Source organism: Ursus maritimus, unplaced genomic scaffold (genome assembly GCF_017311325.1).
Source record: "Ursus maritimus isolate PB19 unplaced genomic scaffold, ASM1731132v1 scaffold_19, whole genome shotgun sequence".
Classification (NCBI taxonomy): domain Eukaryota; kingdom Metazoa; phylum Chordata; class Mammalia; order Carnivora; family Ursidae; genus Ursus; species Ursus maritimus.
The window spans coordinates 14,269,254-14,289,249 of record NW_024424341.1 but is presented as its reverse complement, the minus strand read 5'-3'; the positions used below and the strand labels follow the sequence as shown (position 1 = coordinate 14,289,249).

At 40.7% G+C, this 19,996-nt stretch overlaps 2 protein-coding genes across 10 annotated transcripts in view; one reads left to right on the top strand and one right to left on the bottom strand.

Annotated features, from left to right (window-relative positions):
• RSPRY1 (ring finger and SPRY domain containing 1) overlaps positions 1 to 16,111 on the bottom strand; it is a 43,133-nt gene extending 27,022 nt beyond the window's left edge. The window contains exons 1-2 of one of the 2 annotated variants that reach the window (XM_008702605.2): positions 15,648 to 16,111; positions 3,691 to 4,195 (exon numbers count right to left, since the gene is read on the bottom strand). In XM_008702605.2, coding sequence (XP_008700827.1) covers positions 3,691 to 4,040 — 350 coding nt within the window. In that variant the 5' untranslated portion in view covers positions 4,041 to 4,195; positions 15,648 to 16,111. The remainder of the gene's footprint in view (positions 1 to 3,690; positions 4,196 to 15,647) is intronic. The other variant, XM_008702604.2, reaches the window with a different exon arrangement.
• A 291-nt stretch (positions 16,112 to 16,402) lies between these two features.
• PSME3IP1 (proteasome activator subunit 3 interacting protein 1) overlaps positions 16,403 to 19,996 on the top strand; it is a 33,401-nt gene continuing 29,807 nt past the window's right edge. The window contains exons 1-3 of one of the 8 annotated variants that reach the window (XM_008702608.2): positions 16,403 to 16,592; positions 17,186 to 17,389; positions 17,663 to 17,774. The gene's annotated coding sequence lies outside the window, so the exon portion shown is untranslated. Of the gene's footprint in view, positions 16,597 to 17,185; positions 17,390 to 17,662; positions 17,775 to 18,667; positions 18,690 to 19,996 lie in introns of those variants that run through there. The other 7 variants (XM_040633344.1, XM_040633343.1, XM_008702609.2 and 4 more) reach the window with 7 other exon arrangements.

The window sequence follows — 19,996 nt, the reverse complement described above, 5'->3', positions numbered from 1 at the left end:
GGAACTTCAGTAATGAATGAAATACTTTCCATCAAATAATGGTAAATCTAATTACTTAGGGAATATATTTACATTTACTTACATATTGTGGCTCTGTTTTCCTGTGAAGAAAACTGCAAAAACTATTGTCTTCAATCATTTAATCCTCAGAATAATCTTGTGATATGGGAATTATTAAGTTCATTTCAGGTACTCATTAGGTACTGTTTATTTGACATATCCTGTAACTTTCCATAACAAGGGAAAATTCTTATTTAAAAGATTTGTCTTAAATGATATAACTGACTGATTACGAGTATTTCTGGAGAGCAGTCTGGCAGTAATGAAACTAAATGTGGCCAACAGTGCTAGACAAACTATTACACAGGTAATAGATGCATATGAGGTTATTTGCTGCAGTGTCACTTGTAGGAACAAAAGTTTGGAATTAGTCTAAGTGACTATCACCAGATTACAGGATAACAAAATACAGTACTTTCACCAAAGGAATACTCTGCGGGAGTCAGAAGCGGTTGTAGCTTTACATACAGTAACATAGGTCTCAAACATAATGTTGAGAGAAGTTAAAAAGATTTATACAACTTTATCACTTATGTAAGTTTTTAAAATCACACACAAAACACTAGTATAAATTTCCTATACAGACATAAACAAATATACGGCAGGCAGACTGGAAGAACATACCTTAAATTCACGAGAATGGTTACCCACTGATATTTGGATAGTGGGTGGCAAAGGGGACAACGGGGTTGGGGGAAAAAGGGAAAAATAATAAAAATACGGCAGAGTCAGTGACCAATAAGGACTATGAGGACCTCGATTCTACGCAGATGCACTTAAAAGGACACCCACATCCTTACATTCAAAGAACAAGATAAACTTCTTTGTGGAACAGAAGGGGAGCAGAAATTCCTGGTAGGAGGCAGGAGCTAAAGCTGTGGGACAACAGGGCTCACTGTGTGGAACTAGACAGGTGACCAGGAGCTGCGAGCCTGTGTGGTAGGTAATGGGGATCAAAACCTCACCTGTGCAGCTTGGACAGGGTTCCCTGCTCAGTGAAAGAAGTTGATAAGTTATGAGTGATCATCTGAGCTAGAACTGATACCAAGCTGCAAGTCTCCAGTGACAGAAAAGGCAAAGAAAGCCATGCAGCAGGACTTGGGCTTCTCACAGTGACATGGGAACTCAAAACTATCAATTTTAGGTTCAGTCATAGCCTGAAGGTGGATGGGGATGACAACAAAAGTGACAGGAAGAGAGATCGGCAGAAAGACATGAGTGACAGAGAGGGAGAGAGACAGAACACAAACAAACACACACACACACACACACACAGTGAAGAAAAAAACTTCCATTAGGACTTCCCATAAATTATAGTTCCAAACCATATGAGAATAATTGATACCATTATAATCTGAGGAAAAAGTCTCTACCAAAAAAATGCAAATAACAGAACTTCAAAGTGATTTTAAAATAAGTGTATTCAAAGTGTGTTTCCTATAGCAACTCTCTCACTATAGCTTTAGAAATTGCTCTCCTCTCAGCAACATCACCCTTTCTGAAGTAACAAACAGAAAGAGAAGAACAATTAAGGCCGATCACTAACTGCAACATCTGCATTCACCCTTTTACGTACACTTGTACTAAGTCCATCTGTCCTATCGTTCGTGGTTAGTTTTAACAGCCTTATCAACTTTATAGGTTATGAAATTCTCCTTTAGTAGCTTCTGAAAAACAAGCTACAGGGGCACCTGGGTGGCTCAGTCGTTAAGCGTCTGCCTTCGGCTCAGGGCGTGATCCCGGCGCTCTGGGATCGAGCCCCACATCAGGCTCCTCCGCTATGAGCCTGCTTCTTCCTCTCCCACTTCCCCTGCTTGTGTTCCCTCTCTCACTGCCTGTCTGTCAAATAAATAAATAAAATCTTAAAAAAAAAAAAAAAAAAGAAAAACAAGCTACAGTGACTTTTTTAACTGTTTGAACCCTGTTTTGCCATTAGATTCTCTAACAGCTCCTGTCACACTTGCTCCCCATCTGCCCTATTTGTCCATTCTCAGAAGAGTTATAGCTATAATTTGGTATAAGCAGGTTTAAGATAAAAGTGACCCTGTTACTCAAATGTATGCTGCTCACTTCACGTAAGTGAATTATGCACTTCATCAACAAGTTCACTTATAATTTGTAATATTTTCTAAAGAGTTGGTGATAAAGCTCCTACCTTGCTCCCACACACTCTTAATCATTCTTTTAAAAAATATGGCAAAACCTATTCTGTACCTGTTTTTCCAGTGGGCTTAAATAACACTGCTTATGGTTTACTTCCTTATTTGGGAAGGGCAACTTCTCATTATAATTTTATAGTATGTTTTAAATGTCACCATGAAGAAACTTTAACTAACAGCTTCTAGCCCCCTGCCTGGGTTTGAGGGATGAAAATGGCATAGATTTATATTCAGTAAATATTTTCTACAAAAATACAAACATTAAGTTAGTTCAGATACCAGAACTACTTCAAAGGCTGGTTTAATAAACTTATTATGAACTGGTTATGGAGAATATTTGTAAGAGCCACCTTTCCCCATTTCCCCAGCATGTTCTATGGCAGATAGAAAAATGCGCCAAACAAATTTATTTCTGTGAGGGGAAAAAAAAATCACCTCAGAATAATATGCACAGGTATACCTTGCTTAATGCTGTAATTTTGAGGAATTAAAAGTGGGTTTTTATAAATGCGATGATCAAATATTTAGATACTTAAATTTGCTAGCAGAGGCTGAAGCAAAAAGAACCCACATATAACTTAAAAAAACCCACAAACGATCATCCGTTGAGCAACTGGAATGTGCAAGGCACCACGCTAGATGCTTTATATATATTATCTCATGATAATCCCTGTAAGAAAGGTATTTTTCCCCTCTTATAGGTAAGGAATCTGAGGCTTAGGGAAGTAACTCACCCAGCGTCATGTAGCTAGTTAAGGAGCTGGGCCAAAATCTGAAACCTGGTCCATCATGGTTCTAAAACTTTTGCTCCTAATTACTGAACTGTACAGTTAAGTCAAAATATTTTTTCAACCTGAACCATGTTCTCCCATTTCACTGTTACTCAATCTGGAATTTCACACCTAGAGTTAGACAAAACAGGGGAGAAACAAAAAAGGTACAGGTGCACCCTGCAGTTTCAATTTACATGCTTCCCAAATGGATCTAAGATAGCCAAATAAAGGATACAAGAAGGGAGGAGGAGGAATACTCTCCTTGACCTACGTCCTTATGTTGCCAACAGAAAGTGCGTGCAGCCATGCTCTTGGAAAAGTAACTCATCTTGAATCTCTCATCAGTGGTACAGACAGGCAAACAAGATAAGAGTTGGTCTCTGTGAAACCATTTCCTATTGCTGCTTGCAACACAAACTCACTCCACATTTACTACATGCCCTAATAAAGATCGTAGCTTTAATTAGTGTTTTCTGCTATCAAAATGTTTAGACATTTCCAGATAGGAGTAGATATAGCAAGTAAAAACATCAAACCTTATAATTTACTTTGCCATCAGAGGAGAAATAAAGTATTCTCTCTTGCCTTATAAGCTCATGGCTTGGTGAATATATCCTAATGAAGTGAAGGACTCAAGTTATGGTTCCTGTAGAACACTTTTCATTGCAAAGGGGGTGACTAGGGAGTCAGATACTTACTTATCTACAAGAGTCCGTATGACTGCTAGTGTGTCCAGCACTAGCCCATCTACATTTTGTTTCTTTCTCCTTGGCTCATGGGGTCCTCGGCCCCTCCTTGGTGGCCGAACAGGATCCCGGGGTTGGCTCCTCGTGTCAGCAGTGGGTACTGCACTGTTCTCAGCCTGCTGCTGCTGGGTGTCAACACTGTCCTCCGCTCCGCTGTCATCTCGGCAGATACAGGAATTACCCATGGTAGCAGTGGCACCTCTAGTCCCCAGGAAGTGGGCTATGTGCTCCTCAAGAGTCAACAGCAGACCCTGGCCAAGGCTTCTGCTCACTAAGAACACGGCCCAACCAAAGACAATCATTTAGATAGTTTTCAGTTTTCCAAGTACTGTTTTCATAATCTGGAGTCGAGGAACTTGCATTCTATTTGTTTTTAACAACTGAATGTGGAATAAAGTTGTAGAACTGATCTCCAACATTATCAATTGCGGGGAATCCGGGTCATCCAGCGGCAGTTCTAAAAGAAAGAGAAGAAATGAAAAATGAATCCAAGGTCACTTAATTACTCAAAACTTTCTTAGTTTGATTTTGTAGGCATTAGGATTACAATGATAAATCATCTTTGGTTATGTTTATAGGTTTCCAACACAAAGAGGTACCTTTGCATAAGAAAACTAATAATTAAGAATTCCTTTTTATCATATTATAAAGTTGACTGCTAAACCATTCCCATGTAAACACGAGTTACCACTGGTTTTTTTTTTTTAAACCATGTGTGTGTTTCTACCTATACAGAAATACATTAGAAGAATATGTGCAGTTGTTTCAAGGACTCCTGTGGATTCAAAAAAATGAACTATCTCCTTTTAAAATTTAAATGTATGAGAAAAGTTAATATGTTTCAGTAGACTAATTACAGATGTTTGTTGCTTAAAAAGTTATGATATGAACGTGATAGCACTCACTTGATATGCAGAAGAATAACAGGTAGAGTATTTCACTTGAACGCAATCACCAAACTGCATAGATTTCCCATGTGGAGGGACACTTGAGAATGTACAGAAATCACACAAGCAGTTACAAAGTTTTTCCGTTGTGTAAGCAAAACTGTTTGGCGAGAGGCAAATATGTATCACAAGGCTACATTTTCACAATGATCAGTTTATTGTACGATATGTCTGCTACAAAGTTACGAAGAAGGATGCACCAATTATCTTTGTCTAAAAATATTGACTAAGCACCTTGTGTCCATACCGTGCCGGCACCGGGAGAACAAAGACGGACAAGGCACAGGCCCTGCCCTCCAGGAATTAATAGATGGCCATTATTATCCCATACGGCACGTTCATCAACAAAAACTCTAATGATAGAACCTGCTCTTCATTAAACTGAGAGAATCTGGTTAGGGTTAGAAAGGAGGCTCTGGAAGAAGAAAATGGACAGGGTGGGGTTGGTCACAGAAAGCAAAGAATCACACCAAGACGTGGAGACAGGGCCCACAGGGGCACAAATGGACACAAGGAATAGAGACTACTGTGTACTCTCCACTCAACATTCAGTTATTTATAATTAAATCTGCATATATTGAGTACCCACTCAGGAACAGATATAAATAAAATGTCATTAGATTTAATGGAATTAGAATTAGAAGCAAGAGAAGTTACTTCCATTATTGGGACAGATTCGCAGCAAATTCTTTTAAATATTTGCCCAGTTTAATTTCTGCTCATGGAGGAAAACTGAGGGAAAGGAGACAGACGGAGATAGAAAATCTTTACACATACATATAATAATCTAATCTAATTGGTCTAGAGAGGGCGAGGGATAAGAAAAGGAAGGGCAGGAGGGGGAATGGGAAGAGAGAAGAGAGGCAACAGACATTATCTCCCTCCAAAATAGCAAGACAGCAATGGCCGAACCAAGTAATACCATGGGTTTTCTTGGTTCCCCCAAGACAGTCAGGTTATACTTAAAAGGATATGCCTGGAGTATAGGTAGGCGCAAGAGGCAAGGTCTCGGCTGGAAACGGCTTTTTAAAAGAGGACACAATCTAAACCAGCAAAAGAGTTGAAGTAATACCATTCCCATTACTGCAGGGACCACGGGAGACAATTCCCCTCAGAGGGCAGATAAGCAAGAGATTTCAGTGCTCAAAAGGACAGAAGACGGAAATCAGAAACAATGCTTTTAAGAGGGTCACTGGTGTAAATTTCAATTGATCTTATAAATTATGCTACTTTCTGAGAAAGACCAAAGCGTTAACAGTTAAGCAATGCTCACGCCCTTCTCACAGAACCTTCACAGAGAGGGCACTGTTGGAACAATTCAGATGAGAGGAGGTAAAGAATCCAAGGTTTTCTGGCAGGGCTGCCCACCTTGAAATCCCAAAGTATTATATTAAAACTTTATCTGTTAACATCTTAAAACAAAAAATGGATGTGTGTTCATTTTAAGACCCAAATGCTACATACAGTCTACAGAAAAGTTAACGCCTCTCTTCTGAGAAGACAGGTTTTCTTCATAGCCCATTCCCTTTCCCAGAGGTAACCCCTGCTAAAAGCTTCAAATGTCTGTTTCCACACCTTTATTATATACTCACAAAGTTTTTTTTTTTTAACTTAACTAGGACAATGTCATAACCATTGTTCTGTAGTTTGCTTTTCCCCCCTTAACAATACATCTTTCTTTTTTTAAAGATTATTTATTTATTTGACAAAGAGAGACAGCAAGAGAGGGAACACAAGCAGGGGGAGTGGGAGTGGGAGAAGCAGGCTTCCCGCTGAGCAGGGAGCCCGATGCAGGGCTCGATCCCAAGACCCTGGGATCATGACCTGAGCTGAAGGCAGACACTTACTGACTGAGCCACCCAGGTACCCACAATACATCTTTCTATACCAGAATATCTAAAACTGCTCCTCATCCCAGTTAAGGCTTTATCGAAATCCATACTCTGGATTGTCATAGTTTCTTACTCACCGTGCTGTAAAAATCTGTGTCTAAACTAACTAATACTTTGGGGATGGTAGAAGGAATGATCCAGGATTCAATACAAGGGAACTCTATTCGGGAATGCTTCATCTCCTGGCCACGTGCTTTCTCACCCTAAACTGCTCCATGGTGTCAAGGTTACTAGAGCAGAGGGAATTCTACTGGCCTCTCTAAAGCTTCTGAGCCTTTCCACAAGATCAGAATGGAAGTTGCGACACGCATGACATGCAAATAGTAGATTCAGTCCAACCAGACAGATTAAATTGGGAAAGGTATGTATACTTAAGGAAGGGAGACCAATCAAGTATTAGAAAAAATTGGTAATGAACTGAGAATGTCAAGGTGAGATTAAGTCCCAGAGAACAGAGGATCCTTATAGTTTAATACCAACACTTGTAAAGCTATTTAGAGTAACAAGAAATGTTGGGAATGCTTATGAGAAAAGCAGTGGCTTAAAAAAGTTTGTTGAATCTCAGAGTCTTAAACTTCATTTTATCCAAAAAAATTTTGGCTAACCTGGATAAAGAATTAATCTATGCAGATTTCCTTTTATTTATAGTTCCAAAGTAAATGGAAGATACCTAATACATGCAGGTATTTTTTAAAAATCTGACTAAATTTGGAGGAAGACGACAAGAATTCAGTGGGCTTTTTTCCCCTCTATTTTCATATTGAATTCCAGTATAGTTCAGATCAGTTTCTTCCAAGAGCCATTTTCCCTAAATGACCCAGAAGATGATGCTAAACTACAAGGTTTGTCATAGGAGGAGATGAAGTAAAAAAAAAAAAAAAAAAAGAAAGAAAGAAAGAAAGAAAGAAAGAAAGAAAGAAAGAAACAAAGAAAGCTTTCAAATATTTTAAAACCAAAGACTTTCTCTTTTAAGGACTAACTGTAAAGACCAGGTGTAAGGAAGAGGTTAATTAGGTGGGAGGAGCTGTGAGGCATTTCAAAGGAAAGTCTGTGAAACATACAAGAAAAAAAAAAAAAAAAAAGAGCTGGCATCTTTAAAAACCTCCTGAAACGAGCATAAAGAGAATCTTAAGGGTTACACCTAAAGGCAGGGCACATTAATGAACAAAGTGTTTGACCTTTTAGATTTATTCAGCATTAAAGAATGTATAGCTTTTCATCTGGAAATCTTCATCACTCGTGGTACTTTTCTCAGGGAACAATTTATGAATATTTTAGGCAAAAGTCTGGGTAATGAAACGAAACAATTATACTTTACACAGCTTTGTTTTATCTCATTCCAAAAAACATTATGTGGTCCTCTTCCCAAGGACCATTGTTTTAAAACAGTAACACTCAGCCTACAGATCTACAGGATGCCAGAGGCCACTCCAGCAAGGGCACAGGCTTTGCCGTCTGACAGACTGGGCTCAGGTCCCAGCCCTGCAATATTTACAGCTACGTAGTCTAATTACCCTGGCTATTGACACACTTTAAAACATGGAGATAATAATAGTTCTTACACAGTACTACAGTGAGGATTAAATGGAATAGAGTATGTCAAACGTGGCACAGAGCCTAACGCACTGGAACCAAAAATGCAAGATGTTATTATAAAACGAGTAACTAAATAATCTGGAATGTGTGGACTCTGGAATAAGACCTGATTTAAGACCACTAAGATAATTAAAGAAGTTATCTTTTATAGCTCTCATCTACTCTGTACTAAAATAATTTTTACTTATCTATACTTTCAGACAAAGAACCTGGGAAGGGATTGTAGCTTCATCATCCCGAAGCCAATGGGCATTAGAAATGCTTAGGTACTTCTTAAAATGCAAATTCCTGGTTCCACTCCAAATCTCCAGAATCAAAATTTCTAGGATGTGGCCCAAGCAAGTGTTTTCTTAAAATTGTCCTGTTGATTCTGATGGTGGCCAGGCCTGGAAATCATTGTGTTACAGAACCTAACACAAAACCTGTCACAACAGGCAGGACCCACTGATGGAACGAAGGGACAGACTGAAACACTACAGAGTGATTCATCTGGGGTCAAAAAGGTTTATCTCCCTTTCCAGAAAAATGAACTAAGACTATCTTTGAACATAGCCTTTTGGAGAAGGCAGCCAAAAAAACCATTAGAATACAGTTACATCCATTAATGATTACATACAGTACATATCAACACAGTGAATAAAATAGTTCCCTGTGTTACCCACCAGATCCACGCTATGAAGCATCATAAAGAACCGAAATGGTACCCTGCTTATGGGTAATGTCATTCAATTGCTGACAGGCTGAATGGACTAGGCAAAACATCTCAAATACCTATATACTTCCCCATAACTTTGAAGACTACTTAGCATTAGATTGGTCGAGTCTCAATTTTGAGAACAAAAAAAAGCTAGTCACATAATTTAAATAGACACAATGATTAGATCTGTGGCTGTAGCAATCATCAACTGATTATAATGATACTGCTGGATGCCACTGCTTAGTAGAGACACTTTTTACCATCTAAATGGTAATGCTTTGTAAATCATTATACTGTTCACAGCCATTTTGCTGCAAGAGCATAATTATAATCAAGCATTTCCTTTTACAAAAGAAAGTGAAGACTATTTTTTCCACTTCTGTATCACTTATGATTTATTCAATTTTTACATTTTATCTTTAAACTTTAAAACTGCTTTGAAAGGAAAAAAAAAATCAAACTGAGCCTCTCAGTAAATTTAGTGTTAAAGTGGTGAGGTCTGGTTCTCAACACATAGACCTCTACCATCATAAACAGTTCACCACAGAGACATCTGGCCAACTGGTCTAACCCTGTCTGACAATGGTCCAGGAACCAATGATTCATCTCTTCAAATATTTGCTTGCATTCAATCATAATACAGCTCAGTGGCATTAAGAACACTTTCTTTTCTCTGAAAATAAGACTTCAGGATTATGCTGCCAAGAAAGGAGAAGCTAGTTAAATGAATGGCCATAGGAAGAAAAACCAAAATTTGGGCATGAAATTACTATTGCTGTCATCTTTGCCTCATTATTCCAAAACAGTGTTACAGGATGCCGTAATTTTTTCCAATCCACTCCCCAATTCCCAAAGACTAAATCCTACAGCATGAACAGTAACAACATGTAATACACTGGAAATTTTAATGGTTTTCTTTCATTAGAAAATGTTTTGGACTTTATCCTAAAGCAGTGAATGTATTACAAGTGGTAACTTCCAGTGTCACATTTAGTGCCCCCTCAACATTTTATTATGAACAATTTCAAACACAGAGAAAAGTTGAATTTTACAGTGAACGCCTATATACCCACCATTTACATTCTAACAATAACATTTTGTCATACTTGCTTTATCACACATCTACCCATCTCTATACATCATCAGTCCATCTAATTGGTTTTAATGCATTTCAAAGTAAATTACAGGCATCAGTATACTACCCCCTAAATCACTCAGCATGCATCACTAACTAGACTTCAGTAAATTTTTAGAGGTTAAATTTACATATAATGAAATATGCAAGTTTAAGCATATATGTGCCAAGTTTTGTCCAATGCATATACCTATGTTATTCAAACCCTACCAAGGTAAATCTACCCATAAATATATTTGCTTTTAAAATATTCTACAGGACACCTCAAAGACCATGATTTTTTTTTTTTTTTTGGCTGAAGAGTGTGTTTAAATGGGGAAAACCTGGGAGGTCAACAAGATTGATTATTTGGTGTAGTACAATAAGTGGATAAGAAAAGTGTATTATCTGTCAAAAGTATACTTGCGAGTTGAAACAGAAACCACCTGGATATATTTTAACAAGGGTGTTTTTGTCTCTAGATGCTAAGGCATCTGATATTCTCCGGTGGGGGGGCGGGTAGGGGCAAAAGGGGAAGATTGTGAAATATTTGGTTGTAACTTCACTTTTCCTCCAAAAGGAAAAGCAGTTCTGGTAATAAGATATTTTTACATGTCACCCAGGTGTGCAAAACTATCTGCATAGCACTGCCACCTGAGGTTTAAGCCAGACAGGGTACTATTATCCCTAGGGTTCTAACTAACCTTCACGCTGTCTGAGAAAAGCACTGGGTGATTCTGATCCTTCTGCTATGCACAGAAGTTAGTTTAAGAAAGTACGTCTTTGGGGCACCTGGGTGGCTCAGTTGGTTAAACGTCTGCCTTCAGCTCAGGTCATGATCCCAGGGTCCTGGGATAAAGCTTCCTGCTCAGCAGAGAGCCTGCTTCTCCCTCTGCACCCCCCAACCTCGTGCTGGCTCTTGCTCTCTCTCTCTCAAATAAATCTTTGAAAGAAAGAAAGAGAAAGAAAAAAAGAAAGAGAAAGAAAGAGGACGAATGAACATCTTTGGGGGGAAGTAGTTAACTTTTATGGTTGATCTGGCACAGGAGGAATATCTTGAAAAAGCTTCTCCTAAAATGTTGAGGTTTTTAACTCAGTAGCAGTAGTGCCTGTGGTCAGGTGAGATTTTTTTTTTTTTTAGCAGAACAAATTACAGAATACAGTCCTGACATGAAACAGTACAAAGGAGAAAAGACAAATCCTTTCAGCATTCAAAAAATGTAACAAGAAATAAAATTTAGGGCTGGGATAAAGTAAGGAGTTTCCAAAAGCAAATAATAGCAAAAAAGGAAAAGTAAATAATACTTGCCTGGTCTCAAAGATGGAAAAATTTGCCTTGAACCCAGAAAGGAAATACTACGGGGGGAACTGCGGTAAGCGCTAATGATGGCTGCAGTACAGTGGAGAAAAACAAAGGTAGTACTCCATACTATTTGAGATTTTCCCCCCTAAGAGGCCAGGTAACAGGAAATCATATAGATCTGTTATTTAAACACATACATGATACACAGATCGGAAGGAAAAGAACTTTACTATTACAGAGAACTCTTTGCTATTAAAACAAAATGTGTTGACAGCATAAATAGCAACACTTTCCTTAAAGAGATCTACTTAAAGCATTATCTGAAAACAACTGCACACTCAACTGGATGCCTATTAGAAACTAACAGGTAGTCAGTAAGTATTTTAAGTGAATTTATTCTAAAATCTGTAAAAATCGAGTGTTTCCAAAGGAGTTATCACTTTGAAAAACTCACACGTCATTTAATAAATATAAATCCAATGCTTATATGCCAGGCACCAAGCAAAGATGTAAAGAGGTCCCTCATGCTCTTGGTAAAGGGATGAAGGATAGCAACACTGAGCACCTAACCCGTGATACAGTACATGCCATAGAAGCCTATGGATAAAGCGTCAGGTCCACGAGGTGGAGGCCTCTCCCTCTACCATTTTTCCAGTGAAAAAGGAACTTACTTTCAAGTATCTCTTTTACAAGCAAGTTTTTAGGTGACTATATATACCAGCATTAGCAAAAGGGGAATAGAAGATTTATATCTGCGCTGCTACACATTCATGTACACATTAAATTATAAGCCAAAACATTGTTGGTGCGAATATTCCCAACCACACAGTAAAAGGTTAACCAAAAGCCCATAAATTAAATTGATAAAGATGAAACTAATAGTAATTTCAACGGGGTGGGGGGGGAAGGAAGCACAATGGAAAACCAAGATTCATTTGAGACAATACTGAGGATGATCCCAAATAAGCACCCTTCTGAATATGGCAGGAAGCCCCACTCTGCAGAGGACATGTTAAGAAGCTCTGCACTGGTGCCACGTTTCCCAGGACAGACTCTGGGAGACAAGAGTAAATTCTTATGTTTTATTAGTTTTGGTTTATGAATACCATGTTTCAGTAATTCTTAACAATTCACTTGGTAGGTTATAAGTAGCCCTTAGGCATATGTAAGTATGAATAACTATGAAGCAATAAGAACTGAAAAAAGGAGCTATACTTCTCACAAAGAAGGGTGGAGTGGAAGCCATACTTGGAGAGTTACAGCATCCGGGAGCCCAGGAGAGGAAACTTAACTCTTCAGGAGGTAGAAGGTAAGAAAAAACTAACACTGAAACATTTAAACTGAGGTAATAATAAACTTGCCAAGTAAGGTGTTTAAACCTTCTATTTGATGTGTATAAGACCCATGAAATTATGCCTGGAAACTATAATTTCAGGCAACAAGAAAGTTATATGCAGGGTTCATTCATTAACAAACTTAAGGAGTGCATCAATTCTTTGCTTTTTCAAATGCATTCTTCATTTTCAAAAACTCAGAAAGGAGAATATTCTCTAACAACCAACCACTAGTTATAAAATGTTTGCCTCATTTAGCCTTGTATATATCACACAGTTATATATAGTTATCTATAGTTAACTATGCTTTTACATATTTAACCAGCAAGCATACCCTTTTGAAATGGACAGAGTAAAATTTAACAATGTGTACCTTTTTTCCTAATCATATTTCAAAAGCTGTATCAAAAGCTGACTTACTGAGTAGATAAGCCAAAGGGAAAATAGTCATTCTTTCGCATTCCTAAAATTGTACAAGTCTCCTAACGACTGTGGCCCAAGTTTTAGCATTCACTACTTCCTAACTTTTCTGTTTTTCAATTTTCCTTGTACACAAGGAAAAAAAACTATCTAAACTCAATGGTAAATGCAAAAATGCCAAATATTTGAAGAGAATCTCAACTGATAGTTTACTACCCCAAATAACTCTTTGAAATAGATTGCTGGTTCCATTGTGGTTCCCATCTGTGGTGCCTAATGATTTTCCATTTACTTTTTCAGCCCTGTGACTATCACATCTACTTTACAAGGATCTGATCACAAAGCAGAAAACTTCTAATTTAAAGTGGTAATAGTCATTACCATCCTTAGGAATTCCTAATAATTTCTCAAACTATATAGATATTAGAGTATCAAGGTGAGTTGTATTTTAAAGGATGTATTTTAAAGGATGACTTCTCCCTTCATTAAAAAAATTACTTCCCATTATTTTTGTAATTCTTGATAGACTGATTGAACTCATGAGTAGAAACAGACTGTTGGAAATGCATTTCAGGAACACACAACGATTTGTTATTCTCTTGCCAAAACATACTTCAGAGCTGTTGTTTTTCCCTATTCACTACAGAATAACAAAGTTTTACACAGAATGCTAAGTTTTTATTTCCCCTTGATTTTTGGCCAATTTAGTAAGGGAGAAGTCATTTTGTTGACAAATCAGAAAAAAATCCACACAGAGTATGCTGGAACACTTCCTAATCAATAACTTAAAAATAATCATGAAGTACAGAAATAACGAAGGGTTTGTAAAAACAGCAAAAGCAGGACACAGGCATTAAGCAGTAGGTCAGGACAGCATGTATCCTGGGAAATCAGAAAGCTCATAAAATCACCACAGTGCACTTTTTTTAAGACCCATGGAATATAAAATTAGAAAAACAGGAAATGCAAGCCAGCTTTTTGTTTAAAAAAAAAGAAAAGAAAGAAAGAAAGAAAGAAACCAAGCTTCAAAAATCACCAATTAGCCAACATTTGGAAAACCAGCTCTAACAAATGCCACTAACCAAACATTAGGAAAATGTCATACATGGACACAATTATCTTATAACCTCATAGGGGGAGCTACAAAGCAAGATGTCATTCCAGGAAATGCAAATTCTATATATGGTGAGAAATAAAGAGAACCACTGTAGAAGAGAATTTTAAAAGCAATTGCTAATGTACCTCATAACCCATAGTTTGAAGCCACCACAGAACCCAGAAAGGCATAATATTCATGGGGAAAAAAAAGGTCTCATCTACAAAATCACAACTGAGAGAGGAAGCATGATACTCACTACATGTAGACACCCAAAGGTAATACACACACACACACACACACACACACACACACACACGTATACATGGAAAAAGGGGAGGTGGTTTATAATATTGAGATCCAATTTTAGCAGTCAGAGAAAAACTTTCTGGGGGAAAAGATTATATTATAGCGCTACCTCCTGCCAGCACCATCAGAAGTTCAAAGTAAATTAAAACTCTGGGAGCAAAAACCGGAAATCCCTCCACTTCCATCTAAGCAGGGGCTGAAACCATGGGTTTAGATCATAATATGACCTAGAAAGCCCGGAACCTTGAGGTTTTCAGTACAATATGGCTCCCAGCAGCACAGGTGATCAACAATTGTATTAATGCTAATCCTTTACATCTACATACTGCTTTACAGTTGAGGCAGCCCATCGCTTTTATTCTTCAACACCTTTGGTGGTAAAATCACAGTACTTTACTTTTGCACAGCTTGTAGTTTGGAGTGTATCTTCACACACTGTTCTATTTTACAGAAGAGACCCAACAGATTAAGTTACTCGTCTGAGAACGCGTACATGGCCGGTGAAGGGCCTGGACAACTGCGGGACTCGACTCAGTCACTAACAGACACTTCCAGCCTTCTAAAGTTCAAAGTACAACACTCCAGGGGGAGCAGCTTCATTCAGACGGCTCTACAGGATAGAACTGGACAGTCTCAGTGAACCATCTCTGCCTCGCTCTCCCTCCCCAAAGAAAGGGAAACTGAGGCACCAGGTAGGAACAAAAGCCTCATCTAGAGTCACACAAGAGGTGCTGTTGGGATAGAACGCCCCCAACCCACCTGCACTACACCCAGAAACAGCTGAATCCTGTGTTTAAGACACAGGTCGGTCTCCAGAGAGGAAAACCCTTGCTGTTACCGCTTCCCTCTTATTATTCCCCACGCGGGCTTTCCTATAGATGGTGGTCTCTGCTTTCCAGAACCGCTCAGCAACAACCTCTCCCTAGGGCCCTTACCCATTTTTCACATCGGGCCTCCGGAGTAAAAGAATCCGCTAGCTCTGGCTCCCAACTCCTAGTCCCTTTCTCTGAGGGGTCTCTCGACCCCAATGCATTTCTGTATCTCCCAGGGGAAGGTCCGACTCCCACCCGTGCCACCTAAACCTTTAACTCCACAAAAGAAAACCCTCCCAACGCCTCCTCCCGTTACCCCTCCCGTCCAGGACACGACTGAGGAGCACCCCTAAATATCAGGAGCCTCCCAAGAGCTACCTGCCTCTCACCTGGGCCCCTTTAGCCGCGGCCTCCTCGGAAGGGCGACCCCCAACAACCTCCGCCGGTCACGAACCCCCTAAAGGGGGAACACCCTCTTCCAGGTACCTCTTCAGTGCGGGCCTCAGTGGAGAACCTCCGGGCTGTTTCCTGGGCTCTGCCCAACGCCACTCCCTCCCGGGCCCCTTCCCGGAGTCTCCCCCGGCCCCAGTCCGGTCGCCCTGCCGCAAACCCGGGCGGCTGTTCCCCTCCCTCACGGACGTCCCCAGCCCTCGGATCCCCCCCCGCTCCGCGTCCCCAGTGGTTTCCCAAAGCAGCGCGGCTGGGCTGCGGCACTGACTTCTCCAGCTCCCGGGCCCACCCGAGGGAGGGAGCGGCAGTGGCGGCGCGACTCCTTTGTGACAGGTCCGAGAGAGCGGTAAAGATGGACGCGAGGCCACGGCGCTGCCATTACGCGCTGGGCCCACCCCCGCTTCGCACCGCCCCTGCCCACCCTCAGTCCCCTAAGAAACGCCCCTTCCTCGGTGGCAAGCCCTCTCCCTGACAGCCAATCATCGTTCAGGGAAGGCACCACGTGATCACACGGCCCAACCCGCCCCCCAAGCGCGAGCTGGCCAATCCCCTTGCTGAGCTGCGAATGGCCCAATCAAGTCTCTCTGGCTAGCTTTCGGGACACCGGATTTCCATCTGTCTCCTGGGGAGGAAGAGGGGTGCGGATTGGGTCACGCCGCCGGAAGCGGGGCGGAACTTTGTTGTGGCGGTGAGGAAGAGGAAGCCCTGAAGGGTCAAAAGGAATACAAAAGCAAAGGCTATTTTCTTTCTTTTCTTTTTTTTCTTTCCTTTCTTCTTCTTCTTCTTCTTCTTTTTTTTTTTTGTCCTAAAGAGCGAGCGGTTTTAGCGGTGGCGGTTTGGGGTGGGCGCCGCCGAGGTGTGGGGGTCTTGCCTCCCGCACGCTGGTAGGTGAGTGCGGCCTGGCCCTGGCCTGGCTGAGACCTGGGGTCCAGCTTCTTCGCTGAGGAGGTGGGGGGCTACGTTTAGTGTGAGGTTTAGGGCCAGGCCGGTTCTCAGTTTGCGCACTCGCCCAGTGTTCTGAGTCACTGGGGCCAGGGGCTTGCTAGGGCCCAGCCTGAGGGCAGCCGAGGGAGCCCGCGGGAGGGCCTCCCAAGTCGTGTGCGGAAGCATCCCGACCCTTTCTAGCGGTCTTGGGACTTCGAGCCTCTTGTCGGCTCTCCTCCACCGTTTCTGCTAAGTGGGACCACCCAGGCTCCAAGGGAGGAGTGGGCTCTCTCGCAGGGGTCTTGGAACGGCTCCAGGCTACTCAGGAAATGTGGGAGTGCCTGGCTGGAAATCGTTGAATCACAGAACGCAAATGTAGCATGGGAAATACAACTTACTATGTACTTTGTACCATTTGCTGTGCTCTAGTGCATTTTCTTACAATAACAAGCCAGCGAGCTCGTTTTGCAAAAGAAAACTTAGGAAACTAAGACCGAGGGTTGAAGGATCTTGTTTGAGAGTTGTTTGCCCACGTGAATGTCTGTGCACACAGGTGTAAATGTGGAGACCTACTCGTTCTGAGCAGTGGTTCTTAATCTAGTAGAAAACAAGATCTTCTGCGGCCCTTTTAAATGAGGATTCTCTGACCCTACCCCCAGATAGTGTGACTGAGTGGGTCTGGATTTGGGACCCGGGGAAGCCAAGTGTGGGCCTGGTGGTCAGAATTCCCAATGACCTCTTGTGTACCAGCTGTGAGGTAAGATTTGTTCATTCTTCAGCTGTTTGGCTTACTGATGTGTTAACAGGGACCCCATAAAATGGTTTGGAGGGCACGGCTTCTGAAATTCTTGAAAGGAATCAGTGTTTATACTCCTTTTTGATACAAGGAATTGAGCTGAGATAAAGGCAGCTTTTACAGTCAAAGAGAGCGTGAGAGGAGCTGTTACCAATTTATAGGGGTCTGAAAGCAGAGGCTGGCCAATTATTTTTCTCAGCTGAAGTGTTGGTGCTTTAAATCCCTTACAACCAGGAGGAACTATCTCAAGACCGTTTACCTGGTTAGCAGTCTTCCCTTTCTCCAAGAATCTTGATGTTTGGTTAGAGTTAAGCTGCTGCCTCAGATATTGAAAACCACACAGCTGGTAAGTGAAATAATTGTAGCGTGTTGTTCTGCCATAGACTCCATCACACTGTAATTATGCCTTCAGGGCAGCTGAGTTAAACAACTTTCAGTGTGCTCACTATTGACCATCTTTTGAAAATGCTTTGTCTTCAATTCTTAAATATGGTCAATTTCACTCTTTATTGTAGCTATGATGTGTTTTAAAGATTGTTCTTTGTTTTTGGTTTTCTGCATTTTCATGATATGTCCAACTGTGGATGTGTTTTTGTTGGATTTGGTGTTTATCAGACCTTGAGTCTGTGGATTAGTGTCTGTCATTACTTCTGTAAAATTCTCGGCGAGTTTATATACATATACAGTTTATCGCCTTTGCTGATTTAACACAGACCGTGTTTCACTCTAATGTCTGTGTCTCTTACTCCCTTTTTATTTTTCCATACTACATCCTGGATAATTTCTTATTCATTAATTCTCAAGTTATTTCTAATCTGTTGTTATACCAAAATCTTAAATTCAGTTACTTTTTGGTTCCTGAGGTTCTATTTGGTCCTTTTTCAAATGTGCTATGCCGTTGTTTTACAGTTTCTTATTCTCTGCTGTTAATTTTGAGGCTTGTTTTATTTCTTTAAACACAGTAAGCATTGTTTTATATCTATGTGTGTTAATTTCACTGTGTGAATTTTCTTTGGATTTATTTCTTTTGCTCATTATTCCTGCTGTTTTTCTTCCCAGTTCACCTTTACCTTGATGGTTTAGTTCTTTGGGGTACTAGGTTAAGATGGAGAAGGAGGTGGCTATCAGATTCTACACCCTTTGTGGATTCCTGGCTTTGACTTTTGTTTCTGTTGCTTCATAAGGGCTTCAAAACAGCAGTTTTCAAGGTCAGAGAAATCCTCAGTATGAAAACCACCTTGAATATTGGACTTAACTTCTGGTATCACCTTTTCTTGGGTTTTGGCCAATTTTTTTCTTAAGATTTTATGTATTTGACAGGGAGCGAGAGAGGGAACACAAGTAGGGGTAGTTGAAGAGGGGGAAGCAGAGACTGCATCCTAGGACTCTGGGATCATGACCGGGGCCGAAGGCAGATGCTTAACAACTGAGCCACCCAGGTGTCCCTTGGTCAAATTTTTCACTATCTTGTTAGCTTCTCTGTTTAAGAATTATTTAAAAAATTTCTTCCAGGTTTTGTTTGTTTTTATCATAGAGGCAGAGGATTGGTTTCAACTACCTAGCCCACTATTTCTGGAAATGAAAGCCCCCCCTTTTTAAAAAAATTTCTTTTTTTTTTTTTTTTAAAGATTTTATTTATTTGACAGAGAGAGACAGCCAGCGAGAGAGGGAACACAAGCAGGGGGAGTGAGAGAGGAAGAAGCAGGCTCCCAGCAGAGCAGGGAGCCCAGTGCGGGGCTCAATCCCGGGACCCTGGGATCACGCCCTGAGCCGAAGGCAGACTCTTTTTTTTTTTTTTTTTTTTTTTAAGATTTTATTTATTTATTTGACATAGAGAGAGACAGCCAGCGAGAGAGGGAACACAAGCAGGGGGAGTGGGAGAGGAAGAAGCAGGCTCCCAGCGGAGGAGCCTTATGTGGGACAGATCCCAGGACTCCAGAATCTCGCCCTGGGCCGAAGGCTGAGCGCTCCAGAGAGAGAGAATATTGAGCAGGCTCCATCCCCAGTGGAGAGCCTGCAGGGCTTAATCCCAGAACCCTGAGATCACCACCTGAGCTTAAATCAGGAGTCCCACGCTTAATTGACTGAGCTACCCAGGTGCCCCAGCCCCCTTTCATTTTGATTTTGGAATGTGAAATTTGTGATTTCAGGGAATCTTGAGTTAAAGATCATTTTTCTCTGTATACCTAAAATTACCACCACTGTTACCTATGCAGTGTCCCAGCCACTGTCAACGTTAAGTTTCCCTGATGCTTTTTTCTAGTCTTCCTTTTGTGAACTCCTCAGTGCTTAGCTTCTATTTTTTCTCTTACAGCATTTAACCTCATTCTTCTTTTCCTAAAATTGCTTAGTGCCAACCTTATCTCTCTTTCTGAATGCAAGTTCCTTATTTGCTAAAAAGTAGAGTGCCAGCTGAGCACCTAGCACTCTGTGCCTTGCACATAATAGGTCCCCTGTCAAGATTTACTTCAGCAATACAGCTGAATGAGTTAGTTGTCCTTGCCTGGTTTGTGCAATGCAAAGCCTTTTTTCCCCCTTAAATTCGGTCTTAGGAGTTACACAAAGCCT